The 20,561-nt window shown below is 44.2% G+C and overlaps 1 protein-coding gene across 3 annotated transcripts in view; it reads right to left on the bottom strand.

The window, feature by feature from the left end:
- The window catches only part of LOC121556449 (kazrin-like), a 118,316-nt gene that overhangs the window by 92,164 nt on the left and 5,591 nt on the right, over window positions 1–20,561 (bottom strand). The window contains exon 1 of one of the 3 annotated variants that reach the window (XM_045207151.1): window positions 1,300–1,538. The exons of the other annotated variants lie outside the window; for them this stretch is intronic. Within the exon in view, the coding sequence (XP_045063086.1) occupies window positions 1,300–1,330 (31 nt within the window). The 5' untranslated portion in view covers window positions 1,331–1,538. Of the gene's footprint in view, window positions 1–1,299; window positions 1,539–20,561 lie in introns of those variants that run through there. 3 annotated transcript variants of the gene reach the window in all.

The following is a 20,561-nucleotide window of genomic DNA, read 5'->3' as shown; positions in this document are numbered from 1 at the left end:
TGTTTTGCTTAGGCGGCAAGAATGGTGTCAGCTACCACACCCTGTGGCTAAGCCAGCAGGAATTACTCGATGTGTTGTCACTGTACAGCTGAGTATGTCACTTAACCTACTAGCAACGCTACTGGGACACTCCAATAGCCATTATAACTGCCACCATAAACAGTATCAGCCACACGTGGAAGCAGAGGGGATTCAAGTACTGTAGCTAATGAATACTATGCTATGACAGTTAGCCACTATGTGGATGGTACAGAGCTGATTTTGGCCTGCATGGCTTGGAATGGATCAAAGAGGGCTGTGAGCTTGTCAGACCAGGTCAGTCCTGAAACAGAGGTGCTCATCTACTGAGGACTACAGTACCCATGAACCACCAAAGTATAAAATGTGTGTGACCTATAGACAATGCTGTCACACACTGAAATACACAGAGTGTAAAATACCCATTTACTCTCAGAGAAATGTGCACTCAATAACCCTAGATGCAGCCCTGTTAAAAATGAAAATATGAAGAAAATAAACAACACTGCCTTCATGATTACAAACGTACCGTTGTTCTGAGAAATTCAGAAACATTACTGTACAAATAACCAAGGACAACACAGAGTCACCTATTCACTAACCCATGACAAAAGGTCTTTAGAAAACCAAAAACAACACTGCCTGAAAGAAATGCATCCACGAAACAACCCACAATGAATTCTGCCAGTGAATTGCAATTAGTCAAAACTCATTCATTCAACCATTTCCAAACTATGTTAATTTGAATAACCACTTTTTTTTTAAACTTTTTATAATGTAAAATGTGAAGATATTCTACCGAGTTGGTATAGGTACATTGTTGTCAGTCAGCCTGACACAACTACAGTTTGCTTTAATGTTGACGTTGTCTCTAGGGTGGCATAGTTCACTCCCATGTTCAAACAACAACAAGCCGTGAGGTCATAGCTGGGTAAAGTAACTGAACGGTTCCACAACGGGTGGCAGCCGGCAGGTGACTGAACATCCCACATGACACTCTGACCCACACGTGAACTCGCTGTTTTCTGAGTTTTAATAATACACAAACACAAAAGCACAAACAGTACTTAAAAAAACAGTCCCACAGGACTCCGCTGCAACCCCCCATTAAAAACATTAAAAACACCAGGCCTCACCAAAAGCCTCAGTCACAAAGCCTGTTAGTGTCACTTGAAACTTTTGGTCAGCACACAACTGCTACAGGCTACTAAAAAAATAAATATATATACTAGTCAGGGAGAGCTATGACAGGCAGCCACACTCTTCCACTACTCCACTCACCAGGTTTCCCCTCCTCCCTGTCTGGCTTCATCCCCTCCTCACAGGAGAGCTTTCCCAAGGATTCCACTGTCAGGTCTGGGCTGGGAACTCTCACGACAGACAACAGGGGAATCTGAACAACACTCCTCAGGCAAAAACACTCCTCTTCCACTGCACTGTATCCAGGAAATCAGGGAATACTTCCAGAGATTGTCCCTCTCTCTCTTTCTTGCTTTCTATGAGCTGCTCTCTCTCTGTACCTGTTCTAAGAGACTCCCACAGGTTTAGAATTACATATTCCATTCCTCCCCTCCCCCTCCATTCCAACGCTTCACTGGAGGGAGGAGTTAACTAGAGCTGTCACTATTTTCCCACACTAGTCCAACACACACACACACAGGTTAGGGGAGGAGTTATGGCAAGGTGTGGACTTGTAGTAGGCAGGTGAGAGCGTCAACGTGTGTCCTCTCACGCAGGTTGGCCAGGCAATGTAGCTCAATTAACACAGCGCAGGTCTACCAGTTACTCTCTAGAACCCAAGGCATTAATAAGGCATTCTGCCTCATCCCAAGGGTTCTCAGCTATAAGCACTGATTACCGGTGGGACCATGTGAACTACAATCCCAACACCCTGTTTTAACATTTAGAAACGTGCATAATCATCGCTTGCGATGCGGTCTTAGAAACATATGGAACTTATCTTTCATATCAGCGAGAAATAATCTTTCAAATAAAAGGTTTTTACAGATCCATACGGCTGTGTGCCTCCAGCCGACGAAATACACCTCTGCTACACCTTCTCTCAAGTTACTCTTATGGTGTTCGAGCTAGTGCTTAGAGCATGCTAGATAGCTAATTAGCACAGGTGGTCGTCTCTTTCTTCCGTAAACAAGCACTGTAGTATGGCGATATGGCAGGGTTTGAACACTAATCCTAACCATATAAAGGTGTGTAGTAATTTAACCTTTTGTCTTTTGAAATGATTTCTCGCTGATATGAAAGATGCGTTCCTTATGTTTCCAAAAACGTACCGCAAGTGACGTATGTTAATGTTCAGAGCGAGCGTCGATACCTTCATGTATAGACACTAAAGGTAGTTAGAGTCTATGAATGGCCTAGTCTACCAGCTGCCAGTCAGATAGTAACCAGACACTGTAACCTGCTACTAATACAGCTCTAATACACACACACACACACACACACACACAGATGATGCTGCTCAATCTCAATCTTGCTGACCAATCTTTGACGCAAGTGTGCTCAGCTACGCAGCTTTGGATCAATATGAAGCAGTGAGACCTTAAGAGATGTACCACAACAAATCTACAGTAGATTAGTGGTTCAACAACATAATTACCGAGGACATCACTAAAGGATTTACACAGGATAGCTTATTGAAAGAGTAATTAAATACTATACAGACTAGCTGAACATGAGTGTAGTCCCCCGTTCACATACTGTACAGTCACACCAACAGACATCCGTTGTTACTTTTTCATACCGCCAACATGTGTCAGTAACACTGCATCCAGCCTCCACAGAACGTGGGCCATTTGAGACCCTTTCGATGCACAGGCAGCTCAGCACCACGATAAACGAGGCCCAAACAAAATAAACTCTTGTAGTCTATTGTTGTCTGTGCATAATGGACAAAGTGAGGAAATTGAATACTGCCGGCTGAAAGGGGGGGGTTTGTGCAGCCTTGCTATCCCCCACCCTTCGCCCCGCCAAGCACAACTGATATGTTACTGATTAAAGTGGGGATTCATTGGAACAAATAGCTGCTTTCTAGGGGACTGTGGGAGTTGGGAGGGAGTGCTACGTGCAGATTTTACACTGTGATAACGCCCTAGGGGGCTGAGGAGATATGGAGGAGGAATGCTAAGAAGGCCCAGGATGTCAGACCAGGGTCGTGTTCAGTAGGTACCAAACGGACGAAAACTGACTGAAACAGGGAGAGACTACCTGGATAAGAAACACACATTTTCGTTGTCCGTTGCAAAACGTTTTAAAGCGTTTTCAGTTGTGTTCCCTGAATACAAACCAGTTCTATTATAGTTAAGGGGTCTGGGCCTCAACGCTGAGAATTTATTTTAAGTAGGCCATCATTGAAAGTGGAGGGGACATACAGTATCAATATAAAGATATAGCTTCATGTTACATGATTTATATGAACTAAACTCAGTAAAAAAAGAATCGTCCTCTCACTGTCAACTGCGTTTATTTTCAGCAAACTTAAAGTGTAAATATTTGTATGAACATAACAAGATTAAACAACTGAGACATAAACTGAACAAGTTCCACAGACATGTGACTAACAGAAATTGAATAATGTGTCCCTGAACAAAGGGGGGGTCAAAATCAAAAGTAACAGTCAGTATCTGGTGTGGCCACCAGCAGCATTAAGTACTGCAGTGCATCTCCTCCTCATGGACTGCACCAGATTTGCCAGTTCTTGCTGTGAAATGTTACCCCACTCTTCCACCACGAATCCTACATGTTCCCGGACATTTCTGGGGGGAATGGCCCTAGCCCTCACCCTCCGATCCAACAGGTCCCAGACGTGCTCAATGGGATTGAGATCCGGGCTCTTCGCTGGCCATGGCAGAACACTGACGTTCCTGTCTTGCAGGAAATCACTCACAGAACGAGCAGTATGGCTGGTGGCATTGTCATGCTGGAGGGTCATGTCAGGATGAGCCTGCAGGAAGGGTACCACATGAGGGAGGAGGATGTCTTCCCTGTAACGCACAGTGTTGAGATTGCCTGCAATGACAACAAGCTCAGTCCGATAATGCTGTGACACACCGCCCCAGACCATGACGGACCCTCCACCTCCAAATTGATCCCGCTCCAGAGTACAGGCCTCGGTGTAGCGCTCATTCCTTCAACGATAAACGCGAATCCGACCATCACTCCTGGTGAGACAAAACCGCGACTTGTCAGTGAAGAGCACTTTTAGCCAGTCCTGTCTGGTCCAGCGACGGTGGGTTTGTGCCCATAGGCGACATTGTTGCTGGTGATGTCTGGTGAGGACCTGCCTTACAACAGGCCTACAAGCCCTCAGTCCAGCCTCTCTCAGCCTATTGCGGACAGTCTGAGCACTGATGGAGGGATTGTGCGTTCCTGGTGTAACTCGGGCAGTTGTTGTTGCCATCCTGTACCTGTCCCGCAGGTGTGATGTTCGGATGTACCGATCCTGTGCAGGTGTTGTTACACTAGGTCTGCCACTGCGAGGACGATCAGCTGTCCGTCCTGTCTCCCCGTAGCGCTGTCTTAGGCGTCTCACAGTACGGACATTGCAATTTATTGCCCTGGCCACATCTGCAGTCCTCATGCCTCCTTGCAGCATGCCTAAGGCACATTCACGCAGATGAGCAGGGACCCTGGGCATCTTTCTTTTGGTGTTTTTCAGAGTCAGTAGAAAGGCCTCTTTAGTGTCCTAAGTTTTCATAACTGTGACCTTAATTGCCTACAGTTTGTAAGCTGTTAGTGTCTTAACGACCGTTCCACAGGTGCATGTTCATTAATTGATTATGGTTCATTGAACAAGCATGTGTTTAAACCCTTTACAACGAAGATCTGTGAAGTTATTTGGATTTTTACGAATAATCTTTGAAAGACAGGGTCCTGAAAAAGGGAAGTTTCTTTTTTTGCTGAGTTTATAAATGACCACAGTCATTGTAAACTGTGTCATGTCAGCCATTTTTCAAAGCTTGAGAAACCTGTGGAGGAGAGACAAAATAACTACCCTTTACACCAAGGGGAGAGTGGGGTAACCTGGGAAATTTCTTCATTCAGCATAACTCCGTCAAGGGAAATATAGTATTGTTTCTAACAAAGATATCTACATATATTTCAGGATGTTGTGTATCCCTGGAAATAATCAGAATTTATGTAAACATTACAGTTTTGAAAACATAGTTTGTCCCAAAAAAGTGGTCTCCTGGCACAAATTACCTCGGGTATGGAGTAAGTTGAGCCATGGGACAGGGTCAGTTAAGCCTCCTAGAAATGTTGGTACTGATTACCACTACCTTTTTATAACCATGTCTGTCTTTATTTCCCAAACACAATTCAACAAAATCGCTTTTATATATTTTAATCAGGGGTTGGAACAGGAATTACTTTCCAATCATTTCATTCTGAAAGAACCATTCTATTTTTCATTCCGTTCCACTGTTCCGACCAGCAAAATAAAGTTCTGAACTGGTTTGAACAAAAAAAAGTAATGGTTTACATCGTACCTTTCTAGGCCACTCAAGGACATTCAGAGACTTGTCCCGAAGCCACTCCTGCATTGTCTTGGCTGTGTGCTTAGGGTCATTGTCCTGTTGGAAGGTGAACCTTCACCCCAGTCTGAGGTCCTGAGCGCTCTGGAGCAGGTTTTCATCTAGGATCTCTCTGTACTTTGCTCCATTCAACCTTCCCTCGATCCTGACTAGTCTCCTAGTCCCTGCTGCTGAAAACACCCCCACAGCATGATGCTGCCACCACGCTTCACCTTAGGGATGGTGCCAGGTTTCCTTCAGACATGACGCTTGGCATTCAAGCCAAAGAGTTCAATCTTGGTTTCATCAGACCAGAGAATCTTGTTTCTCATGGTCTGAGAGTCATTTAGGTGCCTTTTGGCAAACTCCAAGTGGGCTGTCATGTGCCTTTTACTGAGGAGTGGCTTCCATCTGGCCACTCTAGCATAAAGACCTGATTGGTGGAGTGCTGCAGAAATTTTTTGGTACCCCTTCCCCAGATCTGTGCCTTGACACAATCCTGTCTCGGAGCTCTACGGACAATTCCTTAGACATTTACATTTTACATTTACATTTTAGTCATTTAGCAGACGCGCTTATCCAGAGCGACTTACAGTTAGTGAGTACATACATTTTCATACTGGCCCCCCGTGGGAATCCAACCCACAACCCTGGCGTTGCAAGCGCCATGCTCTACCAACTGAGCTACACGGGGCCCTATGGATTGTTTTTTGGTCAACTGTGGAACCTTATATAGACAGGTGTGTGCCTTGCCAAAACATGTCCAATCAATTGAATTTACTACAGGTGGACTCAAATCAAGTTATAGAAACATCTCAAGGATTATCAATGGAAGCAGAATGCACCTGAGTTCAATTTCGAGTCTCATAGCAAAGGGTCTGAATACTTATGTAAATAAGGTATTTCAGTTTTTTATTTTTACTACATTTGCAAACATTTCTAAAAGCCTGTTTTCTCTTTGTCATTATGGGGTATTGTATGTAGATTGATGAGGAAAAAGGTTTATTTAATCAATTTCAGAATAAGGCTGTAACGTAAAAAAATGTGAAAAAAGTCAAGTGGTCTGAATACTTTCCGAATGCACTGTATATAAGGTCCCACAGTTGACAGTGCATGTCAGAGCAGAAACTATACCATGAAGTCTAAGGAACAGTCCGTAGATCTCCCAGATAGAATTATGAGGCATATATCTGGGGAAGGGTATAAAACAATTTCTAGAGTGTTGAAAGTTTCCAAAAGCACAGTGGTCTCTAAAATTGGGAATTTGAAGAAATATGGAACTACCCAGACTCTGCCTAGAGTTGGCTGTCCGACCAAACTGAGCAACCGGGCAAGAAGGACCTTGGTCAGGGAGGTGACCAAAAACCCAATGTCCACTCTGACAGAACTACAGTTTTCCTTGGCTGAGATGGGAGAGCCTGCCAGAAAGACAACACTCTACAGAACTTCACCAATCTGGGCTTTATGGGAGAGTGGCCAGACGGAAGCCACTCCTGAGAAAAGGGCACATGACAGCATGCTTGGAGTTTTTTTAAACATTTAGCTTGACATTAAATTACTTCACCAATCAGTGCGGATAGAACAGCTTGCTATGGAGTGAGCAAGCTATAGTTGTTTACATGCATTGGACAGACATTGTAGGGAGTGTGATACGATGGAAATTTTGCGGGTGTGGAGAACGTGAGAGAGAGTGGAGGAGGAGGCTTGGCTTGAAGTGCTTTGCATCTTGTTATGACATGCATTATCTGAATTAGGCCCACAGAATTATACAGTCGCTTCCGAAAGTATTCACCCACATTGGCATTTTTCCTATTTTGTTACCTTACAATCTGGAATTAAAATAGATTTTTGGGGGGGTTGCATCATTTGATTTACACAACATGCCTACCAATTTGAAGATGCAAGATATTATTTATTGTGAAACAATCAAGAAATAAGACAAAAAAACTGAAAACTTGAACGTGCATAATTATTCATCCCCCCAAAGTCAAGACTTTGTAGAGCCACCTTTTGCAGCAATTACAGCTGCAAGTCTCTTGGGGTATGTCTCTATAAGCTTGGCGCATCTAGCCACTGGGATTTTTGCACATTCTTCAAGGCAAAACTGCTCCAGCTCCTTCAAGTTGGATGGGTTTAAGTCATACCACAGATTCTCAATTGGATTGAGGTCTGGGCTTTGACTAGGCCATTCTAACATTTACAGTTGAAGTCGGAAGTTTACATGCACCTTAGCCAAATACACTTAAACTCAGTTTTTCACAATTCCTGACATTTAATCCTAGTAAAAGTTCTTAGGTCAGTTAGGATCACCACTTTATTTTAAGAATGTGAAATGTCAGAATAATAGTAGAGAGAATTATTAATTTCAGCTTTTATTTCTTTCATCATATTCCCAGTGGGTCAGAAGTTTACATACAATCAATTAGTATTTGGTAGCATTGCCTTTAAATTGTTTAACTTGGGTCAAATGTTTCTGGTAGCCTTCCCACAATAAGTTGGGTATATTTTGGCCCATTCCTCCTGACAGAGATGGTGTAACTGAGTCAGGTTTGTAGGCCTCCTTGCTCGCACACACTTTTTCAGTTCTGCCCATATCATTTTCTTTAGGATTGAGGTCAGGGCTTTGTGATGGCCACTCCAATACCTTGACTTTGTTGTCCTTAAGTCATTTTGCCACAACTTTGGAAGCATGCTTGGGGTCATTGTCCATTTGGAAGCGAACAAGCTTTAACTTCCTGACTGATGTCTTGAGATGTTGCTTCAATATATCCCCATAATTTTCCTTCCTCATGATGCCATCTATTTTGTGAAGTGCACCAGTCCCTCCTGCAGCAAAGCACCCTCACAGCATGATGCTGCAACCCCTGTGCTTCACGGTTGGGATGGTGTTCTTCGGCTTGCAAGCAACCCCCTTTTTCCTCCAAACATAACGATGTTCATTAAATCAAATCAAATCAAATTTTATTTGCCACATGCGCCAAATACAACAGGTGTAGACATTACAGTGAAATGCTTACTTACAGCCCTTAACCAACAATGCATTTATTTTTTAATAAAAAAGTAAAATAAAACAACAACAACAAAAAAAGTGTTGAGAAAAAAAGAGCAGAAGTAAAATAAAATAACAGTAGGGAGGCTATATACAGGGGGGTACCGGTGCAGAGTCAATGTGCGGGGGCACCGGCTAGTTGAGGTAGTTCAGGTAATATGTACATGTGGGTAGAGTTAAAGTGACTATGCATAAATAATTAACAGAGTAGCAGCAGCGTAAAAAGATGGGGTGGGGGTGGGGGGCAGTGCAAGTAGTCCGGGTAGCCATGATTAGCTATTCAGGAGTCTTATGGCTTGGGGGTAGAATCTGTTGAGAAGCCTTTTGGACCTAGACTTGGCGCTCCGGTACCGCTTGCCGTGCGGTAGCAGAGAGAAGAGTCTATGACTAGGGTGGCTGGAGACTTTCACAATTTTGAGGGCCTTCTGAGACCCATTTGCGACCAAGCTTTAACTTCCTGACTGATGTCTTGAGATGTTGCTTCAATATATCCACAGTCCCTCCTGCAGCAAAGCACCCCCACAGCATGATGCTGCCACCCCGTGCTTCACGGTTGGGATGGTGTTTTTCTACTTGCAAGCAGCCCCCTTTTTCCTCCAAACATAACGATGGTCATTATGGCCAAACAGTTCTATTTTTGTTTCATCAGACAAGAGGACATTTCTCCAAAAAGTACAATCTTTGTCCCCATGTGCAGTTGCAAACCGTAGTCTGGCTTTTTTATGGCGGTTTTGGAGCAGTGGCTTCTTCCTTGCTGAGCGGCCTTTCAGGTTATGTCGATATAGGACTCGTTTTACTGTGGATATAGATACTTTTGTACCTGTTTCCTCCAGCATCTTCACAAGGTCCTTTGCTGTTGTTCTGTGATTGATTTGCACTTCTCGCACCAAAGTACGTTTATCTCTAGGAGACAGAACGCGTCTCCTTCCTGAGCGGTATGACGACTGCATGGTACCATGGTGTTTATACTTGCGTACTATTGTTTGTACAGATGAACGTGGTACCTTCAGGCATTTGGAAATTGCTCCCAAGGATGAACCAGACTTGTGGAGGTCTACAATTTTTTTTCTGAGGTATTGGCTGATTTCTTTTGATTTTCCCATGATGTCAAGCAAAGAGGCACTGAGTTTGAAGGTAGGCCTTGAAATACATCCACAGGTACACCTCCAATTGACTCAAGTTATGTCAATTAGCCTATCAGAAGCTTCCAAAGCCATGACATCATTTTCTGGGCACTCTTCCGTAAAGCCCAGCTCTGTGGAGAGCAAGGCTTAAAGTGGTCCTATAGACAGATACTCCAATCTCCGCTGTGGAGCTTTGCAGCTCCTTCAGGGTTATCTTTGGTGTCTTTGTTGCCTCCCTGATTAATGCCCTCCTTGCCTGGTCCGTGGGCTTTGGTGGGTGGCCCTCTCTTGGCAGGTTTGTTGTAGTGCCATATTCTTTCCATTTTTTTAATAATGGATTTAGTTATGCTCCGTGGGATGTTCAAAGTTTCTGATATTTTTTCATAACCCAACCCTGATCTGTACTTCTCCACAACTTTGTCCCTGACCTGTTTGGAGAGCTCCGTGGTTTTCATGGTTCCGCTTGCTTGGTGGTACCCCTTGCTTAATGGTGTTGCAGACTCTGGGACCTTTCAGGACAGGTGTATATACTGAGATCATTTGACACTTAGATTGCACTCAGGTGGACTTTAATTAACTAATTATGTGACTTCTGAAGGTAATTGGTTGCACCAGATCTTATTTAGGGGCTTCATAGCAAAGGGAGTGAATACATATGCACGCACCACCTTTCCGTTATTTATTTTTTATATAATGTTTTGAAACAAGTTAATTTTTTCATTTAACTTCACCAATTTGGACTATTTTGTGTATGTCCATTACATGAAATCCAAATAAAAATAATTTTAAATTACAGGTTGTAAAGCAACAAAATAGGAAAAACACCAAGGGGGATGAATACCTTTGCAAGGCACTGTACCTACGGAGGAGCAGCTTCTATGACTGAACTTTGAAAAGTATTTGAACTTCCGAGAGTTAGCTTAACACTGGACCAAAGCTAGCTAGCTAACAAGTTTGTGTGTGCAGAGGCACCAGAATTAAAATGAAAACATATGTTACCTTTTTGTAGTTAATAAATCCATTGTGAAACATGATAACTATAGTATCTTTAACTAACATAGAAGAAGTTAATCCATTCTTCTCTAATTAAAAATCTCTCTCCCTAATTTCTGAATCACGTTTGTAACGTCAGTAGGCTACAGTAGCCTACGCTTCGGAGGGGGAAGGGCATGTAGCCTTACAGATGCACACACACTGGCAAAAATGTTCATCTGGCAGGCAGACACTGGAATACGTTTCTGAGTGATAGCGTGAGGGCTTTGCATAGGCACTTTGTTGCGTTTTTTGTGGGACTTTTAAAAAATGGCCGAAACCTACGGTAATGTTATTAACCGGTTCTCTTGCTTTTAAAATAACGATTATGTTCCGGAACAGTATAGATCACTTTCGTTCCCGGTTCTTATCTGTTCCTCGAAAAAGTACATTATTGTCCGGTTTTCGGTTCTGTTCCCTAAACCGGTTACAACCCCTGCTTTTATTAATTTTAAGCATTTTTTAACACAGGCCTAACACTTAACAAACACTTTGTACTTTTTTTTACACTTTTAACATAGGCCAGACCCTGTTGATACCTCATATCCCAGCAATAATGCCTTGCATTACACATGGGAAGAAAACACTTTGGACCTAACTTGCTTACCACTTTTTCCATGTGGTTTCTCCCTTCACAGACTCCATGAAATTACATTTTGTGTATGATTTCCTAGAAACAAAGGTGGCTCAACTTACCCCTTTGGCTCAACTTACCCCACTCTCCCCTACCTATTCATCATGTTAAGTTGCTAATACTATTAAGAGCATTGTGCACTATTATTGCTAATTGCACCACCATAGACAGAGAACAGACTGTGGTAGCTTCAATGTTATCTACAAGAGCTACATAGCATGCCAATAAGAGTATTAAGGTTCATCTGGATATTGAGGTTTATCTTAGCATGTTGCGCTAATAATGCTAATTCCCCCACCATAGACAAAGAACAGGCTGTGGTAGCCTAAATGCTAGCTAAAAGAGCTACATAACAGGTCTGTAGCATATCATACATTGAGGGTATTGAGGTTATCTTAGCATGTGACGTCAGTAGGAACACTTTCAGCTTTAGATCAGGCCCAGACACTCATGAAGATGGATTGCTAATCAAGTCTGCTGGGTATACTAATTAAAATGTATTTAGTTGGCATGTGCCTGCAATTTACACTGCATTAAAAGGGCATCAGAGTGTGCATCGGGGACAAGGGGAGAACAGTGAGCATTCTCTTCAGGAGGCACTGGGCTCAGCGCCTGTGATCAATGCCCAAGTGTGGCCGGATAAATAGACCATGTGGGTTAGCGCTAGCTACTGCTAACAACAGGAATATTTCATACACAATATTGTGGGGTTATGCTAGCTACTGCTAACATGCATTTTCATACTGTATAGGAAACTTGTGGGGTTATGCTAGCTACTCCTATCATTTCCATACACAACCTTGTGGGGTTACGCTAGCTACTGCTAACATTTCCATACACAACCTCGTGGGGTTGTGCCCAATACTGCTAACAACATGCATTTTCATACAACCTTGTGGGGTTATACTAGCTACCACAAGGGGATGTGGTGGCTCAAAACATAAAATAGACATATTGTCATACTGTAGTAGGCCAACACAATACATTTGACTGCTTACTTGTGTGCAAATGTGTGTGCAGCTGGTGTCTTTACCGTAATCTATGCACTCTGTATTCACTTTGAAGTGTCTCTAATTATGTCAGATACAATTCTGATCTCAATGAGCACATCTAGACTAATAGAGGTCAGATATGAAATGAGCCTTTCTCCCCTCAGTATGTAAATATATGTACATTTCTACATTAATTTGAAAACGGTGGTGTGGTTTCTATACTGAAGGGTGCTCTCACACTGTTGAGGCACACTTGGGTGCAGTGACTGGGATGAAGAGAAGAATGATACAGCATTTCCCTGTAAGGTCAGGCTACGGACCACTTGCACGCAGGCACACACACAATCTTTTGTAGGCCTAGAGGTGATGAGCTGAGAGCGTAATCCCTTAAATGAAAATCAATGCAAGCAGCCAATCTGTTTCACTGCAAAGTCTGTTTACACAATGCCTTACAGGACAGTAGCACTGCCAAGAAGATATCAACTGAATCTCAATGTGTGACTGCGAGCATGTGACTGTAAGCATTTGTATGTAAGTAACCTATGTACAGTGCATTCGGAAAGTATTCAGACCCCTTGACTTTTTACATTTTAGTCATTTAGCAGACGCTCTTATCCAGAGCGACTTACAGAAGTGAGCTCATACATTTTTTATACTAGTCGCCCGTGGGAATCGAACCCTCAACCCTGGCGTTGCAACCGCCATGCTCTACCAACTGAGCTACACGGGACTCGACACAATCCTGTCTTAGCTCTACGGACAATTCCTTCGACCTCAGCCTTATTCTAAAATGGATTTTTTTAAAATCCTCATCAATCTACACACAATACCCCATAATGACAAAGTGAAAACAGTTTTTTGAATTTTTTGCAAATGTATTAAAAATAAAAACCCGATATATCTTATTTACATAAGTACTCAGACCCTTTGCTATGAGACTCGAAATTGAGCTCAGGTTCATCCTGTTTCCATTGATCATCCTTGAGTTGTTTCTACAACTTGATTGGAGTCCACCTGTGATAAATTCAATTGATTGGACATAATTTGGAAAGGCACACACCTGTCTATATAAGGTCCCACAGTTGAAAGTGCATGTCAGAGCAAAAACCAAGCCATGAGGTCGAAGGAATTGTCCGTAGAGCTCCGAGACAGGATTGTGTCAAGGCACAGATCTGGGGAAGGGTACCAAAAAATATCTGCAGCATTGAAGGTCCCCAAGAACACAGTGGCCTCCATCATTCTTAAATGGAAGAAGTTTGGAACCACCAAGAGCTGGCTGCCCGGCCAATCTGAGCAATCGGGGGAGAAGGGCCTTGGTCAGGGAGGTGACCAAGAACCCAATGGTCACTCTGGCAGAGCTCCAGAGTTCCTCTGTGGAGATGGGAGAACCTTCCAGAAGGACAACCATCTCTGCAGCATTCCACCAATCAGGCCTTTATGGTAGAGTGACCAGACAGAAGCCACTCCTCAGTAAAAGGCACATGACGGCCTCTTGGAGTTTGCCAAAAAGCACCTGAAGGACTCGCAGACCATGAGAAACAAGATTCTCTGCTCTGATGAAACCAAGATTGAACTCTTTGGCCTGAATGCCAAGAGTCATGTCTGGAGGAAACCTGGCACCATCCCTACGGTGAAGCATGGTGGTGGCAGCATCCTGCTGTGGGGATGTTTTTCAGCGGCAGGGACTGGGAGACTAGTCAGTATCGAGGGAAAGATGAACGGAGCAAAGTACAGAGAGGTCCTTGATGAAAACCTGCTCCAGATCGCTCAGGACCTCAGACTGGGGCGAAGGTTCACCTTCCAACAGGACAACGACCCTAAGCATACAGCTAAAACAACGCAGTAAATGTGATATTGTAAATGTGATATTTCAGTTGTTATTTTTAATACATTTGCTAAAATTTAAGAAAATCTGTTTTTGCTTTGTCATTATGGGGTATTGTGTGTAGATTGATGAGGGGAAACAAATATTTAATATATTTTAGAACAAGGCTTTAACGTAACAAAATGTGGAAAAAGTCAAGGGGTCTGAATACTTTCCGAAAGCACTGTATGTATATGTTCCGGACTCTGACATTGCTCGTTCTAATATTTATATATTTCTTAATTCTTTCTTTTTATTTTAGAGATTTGCGTGTATTATTTTGTATTTTTAGGTATTACTGCACTGTTGGCGCTAGGAACATAAGTATTTCACTACACCCGCAATAGCATCTGCCAAATATGTGTACGCGGACAATACAATTTAATTTAATTTGTATGTGCTCTGCTGTGTGTGTGTTGATCACGGCAGCTCTCAAACCTGTGGCCGGAAAACAATGTGGTGGTCATCTCTTTAAAGCTTGTCTACCTAGGGCCTCCTGAGTGGCACAGCGGTCTAAGGCACTGCATCGCAGTGCTTGAGGTGTCACTACGGACCCGGGTTTGATCCCAGGCTGTGACCGGGAGACCCATGAAGCGCTGCACAATTGGGTCGTCCCGGTTGGGGGAGGGTTTGGCGGGCCGGGATTTCCTTGTCCCATCGCGCTCTAGCGACTCCTTGTGGCGGGCCGGGTGCCTGCAAGCTGACTTCGGTCGCCAGCTGGACGGTGTTTCCTCCGACACATTGGTGCGACTGGCTTCCGGGTTAAGCGAACAGTGTGTCAAGAAGCAGGGTTGTTTTCGGAGGACGCATTGCTCTTGATCTTCGTCTCTCCCGAGTCCGTAGGGGAGTTGCAGCGATGGGACAAGACTGTAACTACCAACTGGATATCACGAAATTGGTAATAATAATAAATAAAGCTTTCCTACCTGTCGCCTGCACCGGCTAAATGACACTACTGTCCCCGAGGATGCTTGTCAACACTTACAATGCACCTGTCAATGGCAACCCCCGCTCATACATCAAATCCCTCTCTACCCACTGTACCGTTTCTCCAACCTGGCAACCAGACCTGCCAAGCCAACCAAACATCTTTGAGATAAACACAGGCCTGTTTTCCTTGGTCATTTGCTCTGGGGGTAAATCCAGCCTGTTGTAAAGTAGGTGTCTCTCACAAACCTGGCAACCCTACACAGTGGAATAATAGTCCAAAGTCCATCAGGCAGCATGTCCATGTGAAAACTGCTGTACTGACTGGAAATGTTACTATAGAAATAGAAAAAAAAACATTGATCTTCATTCTGCCTGAAAGTTGCAACTGCTAATGTAGAAGCACCATTGAATCTTAATATTGAATCTTGAATCTTAATATTGAATCTTGTTACAGGTTAGCAACAATCTACTGAGCATTCCAAAACATCCCTCCAAGATGGCATTTTTTTTGTAGCATGTTAATTATCACTACCTCATAAGAAAGGGGCATGCATTTGGCTCCATTGCCTGCTGACCCGTGTCATTTTAAATGGACAGGCAATAGACGGGTCGGTTGTTTAGCAAAAAACCCGAAATGTGCGCAACTATGGGGCAAAACAGATGGGTTGGCTTAGATTGTTGACAACATGTAAACTATATTTCGTCTCCAATGTTTATTGAAATCATAAATACATTTGCACAATGAGCACTTGTTGTCTCTCAAATAAATTGTTACAGTTGTTGGTTAGCTAGATAGCTAATTTTTGCCATATTAGCATAGACGTGACATCAGTCAAAACACCTCAAAAAAGACATGGTATCAAGAACAAGATAAAACTAGCTGTAACGAGCCACCTACGATTCCCCACATGGCAGCTTCTTGTCATTGTTGCTAGCTATCTTGCCATCCAGAATCACAACAGACCGCCTTCTGCCTCATTGAAGGACGTGCATCGTTTTCATGCCGTTGCCACCTAACCCATCTATAACAAACATGTCAAAGAATACTTCATCATTATTAGGGTCAGCCAGGGCTAACTGCATGGGGTGAAGAGGAATGCACAGGTCCCAGACCTGTTGTAACCTCACAGTTGGTGAATTCTAGACACTCTGACAAATAACTGGTGAAGGTGGTGTTGGGGTAACATCTGAATGTGAAAAATAATACTAGGATAATAGGAAGTGGTCAGATGACGCAGATGCTAAGCTACAGGACTGTTTTGCTAGCACAGACTGGAATATGTTCCGGGATTCTTCCGATAGCATTGAGGAGTACACCACATCAGTCACTGGCTTCATCAATAAGTGCATCGATGACGTCGTCCCCACAGTGACCGTATGTACATACCCCAACCAGAAGCCATGGATTACAGGCAACATCCGCACTGAGCTAAAGGGTAGACCTGCCGCTTTCAAGGAGCGGGACTCTAACCCAGACGCTTATAAGAAATCGAAAACTATTACAGACTACAAAGGGAAGCACATCCGCGAGCTGCTCAGTGACACAAGCCTACCAGATGAGCTAAATCACTTCTATGCTCGCTTCGAGGCAAGCAACACTGAAGCATGCATGATAGCATCATCTGTTCTGAATGACTATGTGATCACGCTCTCCGTAGCCGATGTGAGTAAGACTTTTAAGCAGGTCAACATTCACAAGGCCGGACGGATTACCAGGACGTGTACTCCGAGCATGTGCTGACCAACTGGCAAGCGTCTTCACTGACATTTTCAACATGTCCCTGATTGAGTCTGTAATACCAACATGTTTCAAGCAGACCACCATAGTCCCTGTGCGCACGAACACTAAGATCACCTGCCTAAATGACTACCGACCTGTAGCACTCACGTCTGTAGCCATGAAGTGCTTTGAAAGGCTGGTCATGGCTCACATCAACACCATAATCCCAGAAACCCTAGACCCACTCCAATTTGCATACTGCCCCAACAGATCCACAGATGATGCAATCTCTATTGCACTCCACACTGCCCTTTCCCACCTGGACAAGAGGAACACCTACATGAGAATGCTATTCATTGACTACAGCTCAGCGTTCAACCCCATAGTGCCCTCAAAGCGCATCACTAAGCTAAGGACCCTGGGACTAAACACCTCCCACTGCAATTGGATCCTGGACTTCCTGATGGGCTGCCCCCAGGTGGTAAGGGTAGTTAATAACACATCTGCCACGCTGATCCTCAACACGGGGGCCCCTCAGGGGTGCATGCTCAGTCCCCTCCTGTACTCCCTGATCACCCATGACTGCATGGCCAGGCACGACACCAACACCATCATTAAGTTTGCCGACGACACAACAGTGGTAGGCTTGATCACCAACAACGATCAGACAGCCTATAGGAAGGAGGTCAGAGACCTGGCCGTGTGGTGCCAGAATAACAACCTCTCCCTCAACGTGATCAAGACAAAGGAGATGATTGTGGACTACAGGAAAAAAAGAGGACTGAGCACTCCCCATTCTCATCGACAGGCTGTAATGGAACAGGTTGAGAGCTTCAACTTCCTTGGTGTCCACATCACCAACAAACTATCATGGTCCAAACATACCAAGACAGTCGTGAGGAGGGCACAACATAGTCTATTCCCCCTCAGGAGACTGAAAATATTTGGCTGATCCTCAAATAGTTCTACAGCTGCACCATCGAGAGCATTCTGACTGGTTGCATCACCGCCTGGTATGGCAACTGCTCGGCCTCCGAACCGCAAGGCACTACAGTGGGTAGTGCGTACGGCCCAGTACAGCACTGGGGCCAAGCTTCCTGCCATCCAGGACCTCTATACCAGGCGGTGTCAGAGGAAGGCCCTAACAATTGTCAAAGACTCCAGCCACCCTAGTCATAGACTGTTCTCTCTGCTACTGCATGGCAAGTTATACTGGAGCGCCAAGTCTAGGTCCAAAAGGCTTCTTAACAGCTTCTACCCTCAAGCCATAAAACTCCTGAACAGCTAATCATGGCTACCCTATTTTACACTGCTGCTACTCTGTTTATTATTTATGCATAGTCACTTTAACTCTACCCACATGTACATATTACCTCAATTACCTCGACTAACCGGTGCCCCCACACATTGACTCTGTACCGGTACCCCCTGTATATAGCCTCCCTACTGTTATTTTATTTTACTGCTGCTCTTTAATTATTTTTTATTTTCTATTTTTTACTTAACTATTTTTTTTCTTATTTTCTTAAAAACTGCATTGTTGGTTAAGGGCTTGTAAGTTAGCATTTCACTGTAATGTCTACACCTGTTGTATTCGGCGCATGTGGCAAATACAATTTGATTTGATTTGATTTTTATATTTGTGTCTGTGTCTTGTGAGCAGACAGGAGTAAAACAAAAATGTCATTGTTGAGCCATATCAGTTATGCCTGGCTTTCTTTCTCTCCGGTCTCTCTCACTCTCTTCTTCACTCTGTCTCCTTATCATCTCCTATATTCCTTACCTCCACCCTCCCTCTCCTTCCTCCTTATCATCTCCTCCTTAGCCCATGCCGTTCTCTCTCTCTCTCCCTCACTCTCTCCATCCTTTTCTCTCTATCTCATATGCTTTATCCTTTTCTTTCTCTCTCACTCTCTATATCCTTCTTTCTTTCTGTCCTTCATTCTATCTATATCCAGCTCGCTCTCCATCTCTTTCTTTCTCTCGCCCTAGTCCAGCCATCCGCCTCATCGCAGCTGCCACTCAGCCAAGCTGCCAGACTGCCAGCCGCAAATCCAGCCCCTGCACCCCCGCCATCCCCCCTGCCGTCACCACACGTCACCCAAGATTAGCTGCCAAGGGCCATTTTAACAGCCACTTGAAGTGCAGGGAAGAAAGGAAGAAGAGAGTTATTAAGAGTAGAATTGGCCTGTCTGTCTGTAGCGTATGGGAACAGAGTGTTGCACAAAAGAGGGAGGGGGAGAGGTAGAGTAAGGTCAGAGCCACTGACTGGACCGGGTGGCCATGTCGCACACAGACAAACTGACAGAGAACTTAGAACTGACAAACGGATGGATGGGCAGGTGAATGGACGGACAGACAAATGGACAGATAAACAGATGTTGTGATGCATGCGCACTCACAAACACACACCACATAGTGCTCAAGGTCAGAGTTCACGGCCTCCAATGGAGAGTAATACCTCAACCTTGTCTTGACCAGACAGGGAGGACGACTTCTTACACCAGGGTTCACCTTTAACCATTGACTATAGTGTTCCAGTCTCATGGGGTTCTAATAGCATCTAATGCCATGTAACGCCTGGTGTCTATTTACGATCGGCTGATGAGACAGAGGCCGATGCATTGTGACTGTACACTTTTCACTGGATATTAATGCTGAGTTTAAATTACACTGGAGGCAGATATTACTGCCACAAGGCAATTAAAATGCCATTCCCCCACTGACTGGCTATATGAGAGGACTGGGGAGGGGCAGACTATGGGGCACATGTCACCATGTCAAAAATGCTAGCACTCAGCAAAGTCTCTCTCTCTCTCTCCATCTCTCTCTCTCTCTCTGTATGTACAGTATATGTATAGCACTTTGGCAGGTACCGTATTCTGAGCTATCCTTCCCCTCCCCTCTTTCCCCATTTTCTCTCTATCTCTCCCCTTTCTTTCGCTCAGAATCCTCCACTACCTCTTACTTTCTACCTTACCATTACAGCATGCAGATAGCATACAAGGCATTCCATAGAACTCACACACTTAATGTGCAGATGCAGCACCTGTCTTCAATGCTGCCAGTTTAAGGCTCTCCTCCTCTCTCTAAGGAGAAACCGAAGGTGAGACGGGGAGAGGAAGAGAAGGAGAGAGAGACATTGGAGGGGGGAGAGAGAGGAAGAGAAGGATAGAGACAGTGGAGGGGGGAGAGAGAGGAAGAGAAGGAGAGAGTGAGGGAGAGAGAGGAAGAGGAGAGAGCGAAGGAGAGAGAGTGTGAGAGAGAGAAAGAGGACGAGAGAGAGAGAGTGTCAGTGCGTGTCCGTGATGAATTTGCTGATACCACAGCACCTTGTTCCCATTCCGAGGAAACTTACAGTGATATACGATGCCTTTGCCACTGTGTACGTGTGCTTGTATGTGTGTGTGTTTCCCTGAGATTGCACATTTACAACACCCCGGACCCAAAACTAATACAGCAGCTGGGTCATGCTGCTGCTGCTCCTGCAGAGGCGTGTGTGTTCCTGCGTGTGTTCTTTCATATGTATTTATGTGTACATTCTTATGAGTGTGTGCACTAGTGGCCAGCTTGACATGGCCTATGCTCTACAAGGAGGTAGGCCTATGCACTACACTACAATAAATCACATCAATAACACATGCTCTCTGTAGAAAATGAGAGGTAC

The sequence above is a fragment of the Coregonus clupeaformis genome, chromosome 24 (assembly GCF_020615455.1).
Source record: "Coregonus clupeaformis isolate EN_2021a chromosome 24, ASM2061545v1, whole genome shotgun sequence".
NCBI classification, from domain to species: Eukaryota; Metazoa; Chordata; class Actinopteri; order Salmoniformes; family Salmonidae; genus Coregonus; species Coregonus clupeaformis.
Note: the sequence above shows the minus strand (reverse complement) of the source record. Positions and strands in the feature narration are given on the sequence as shown.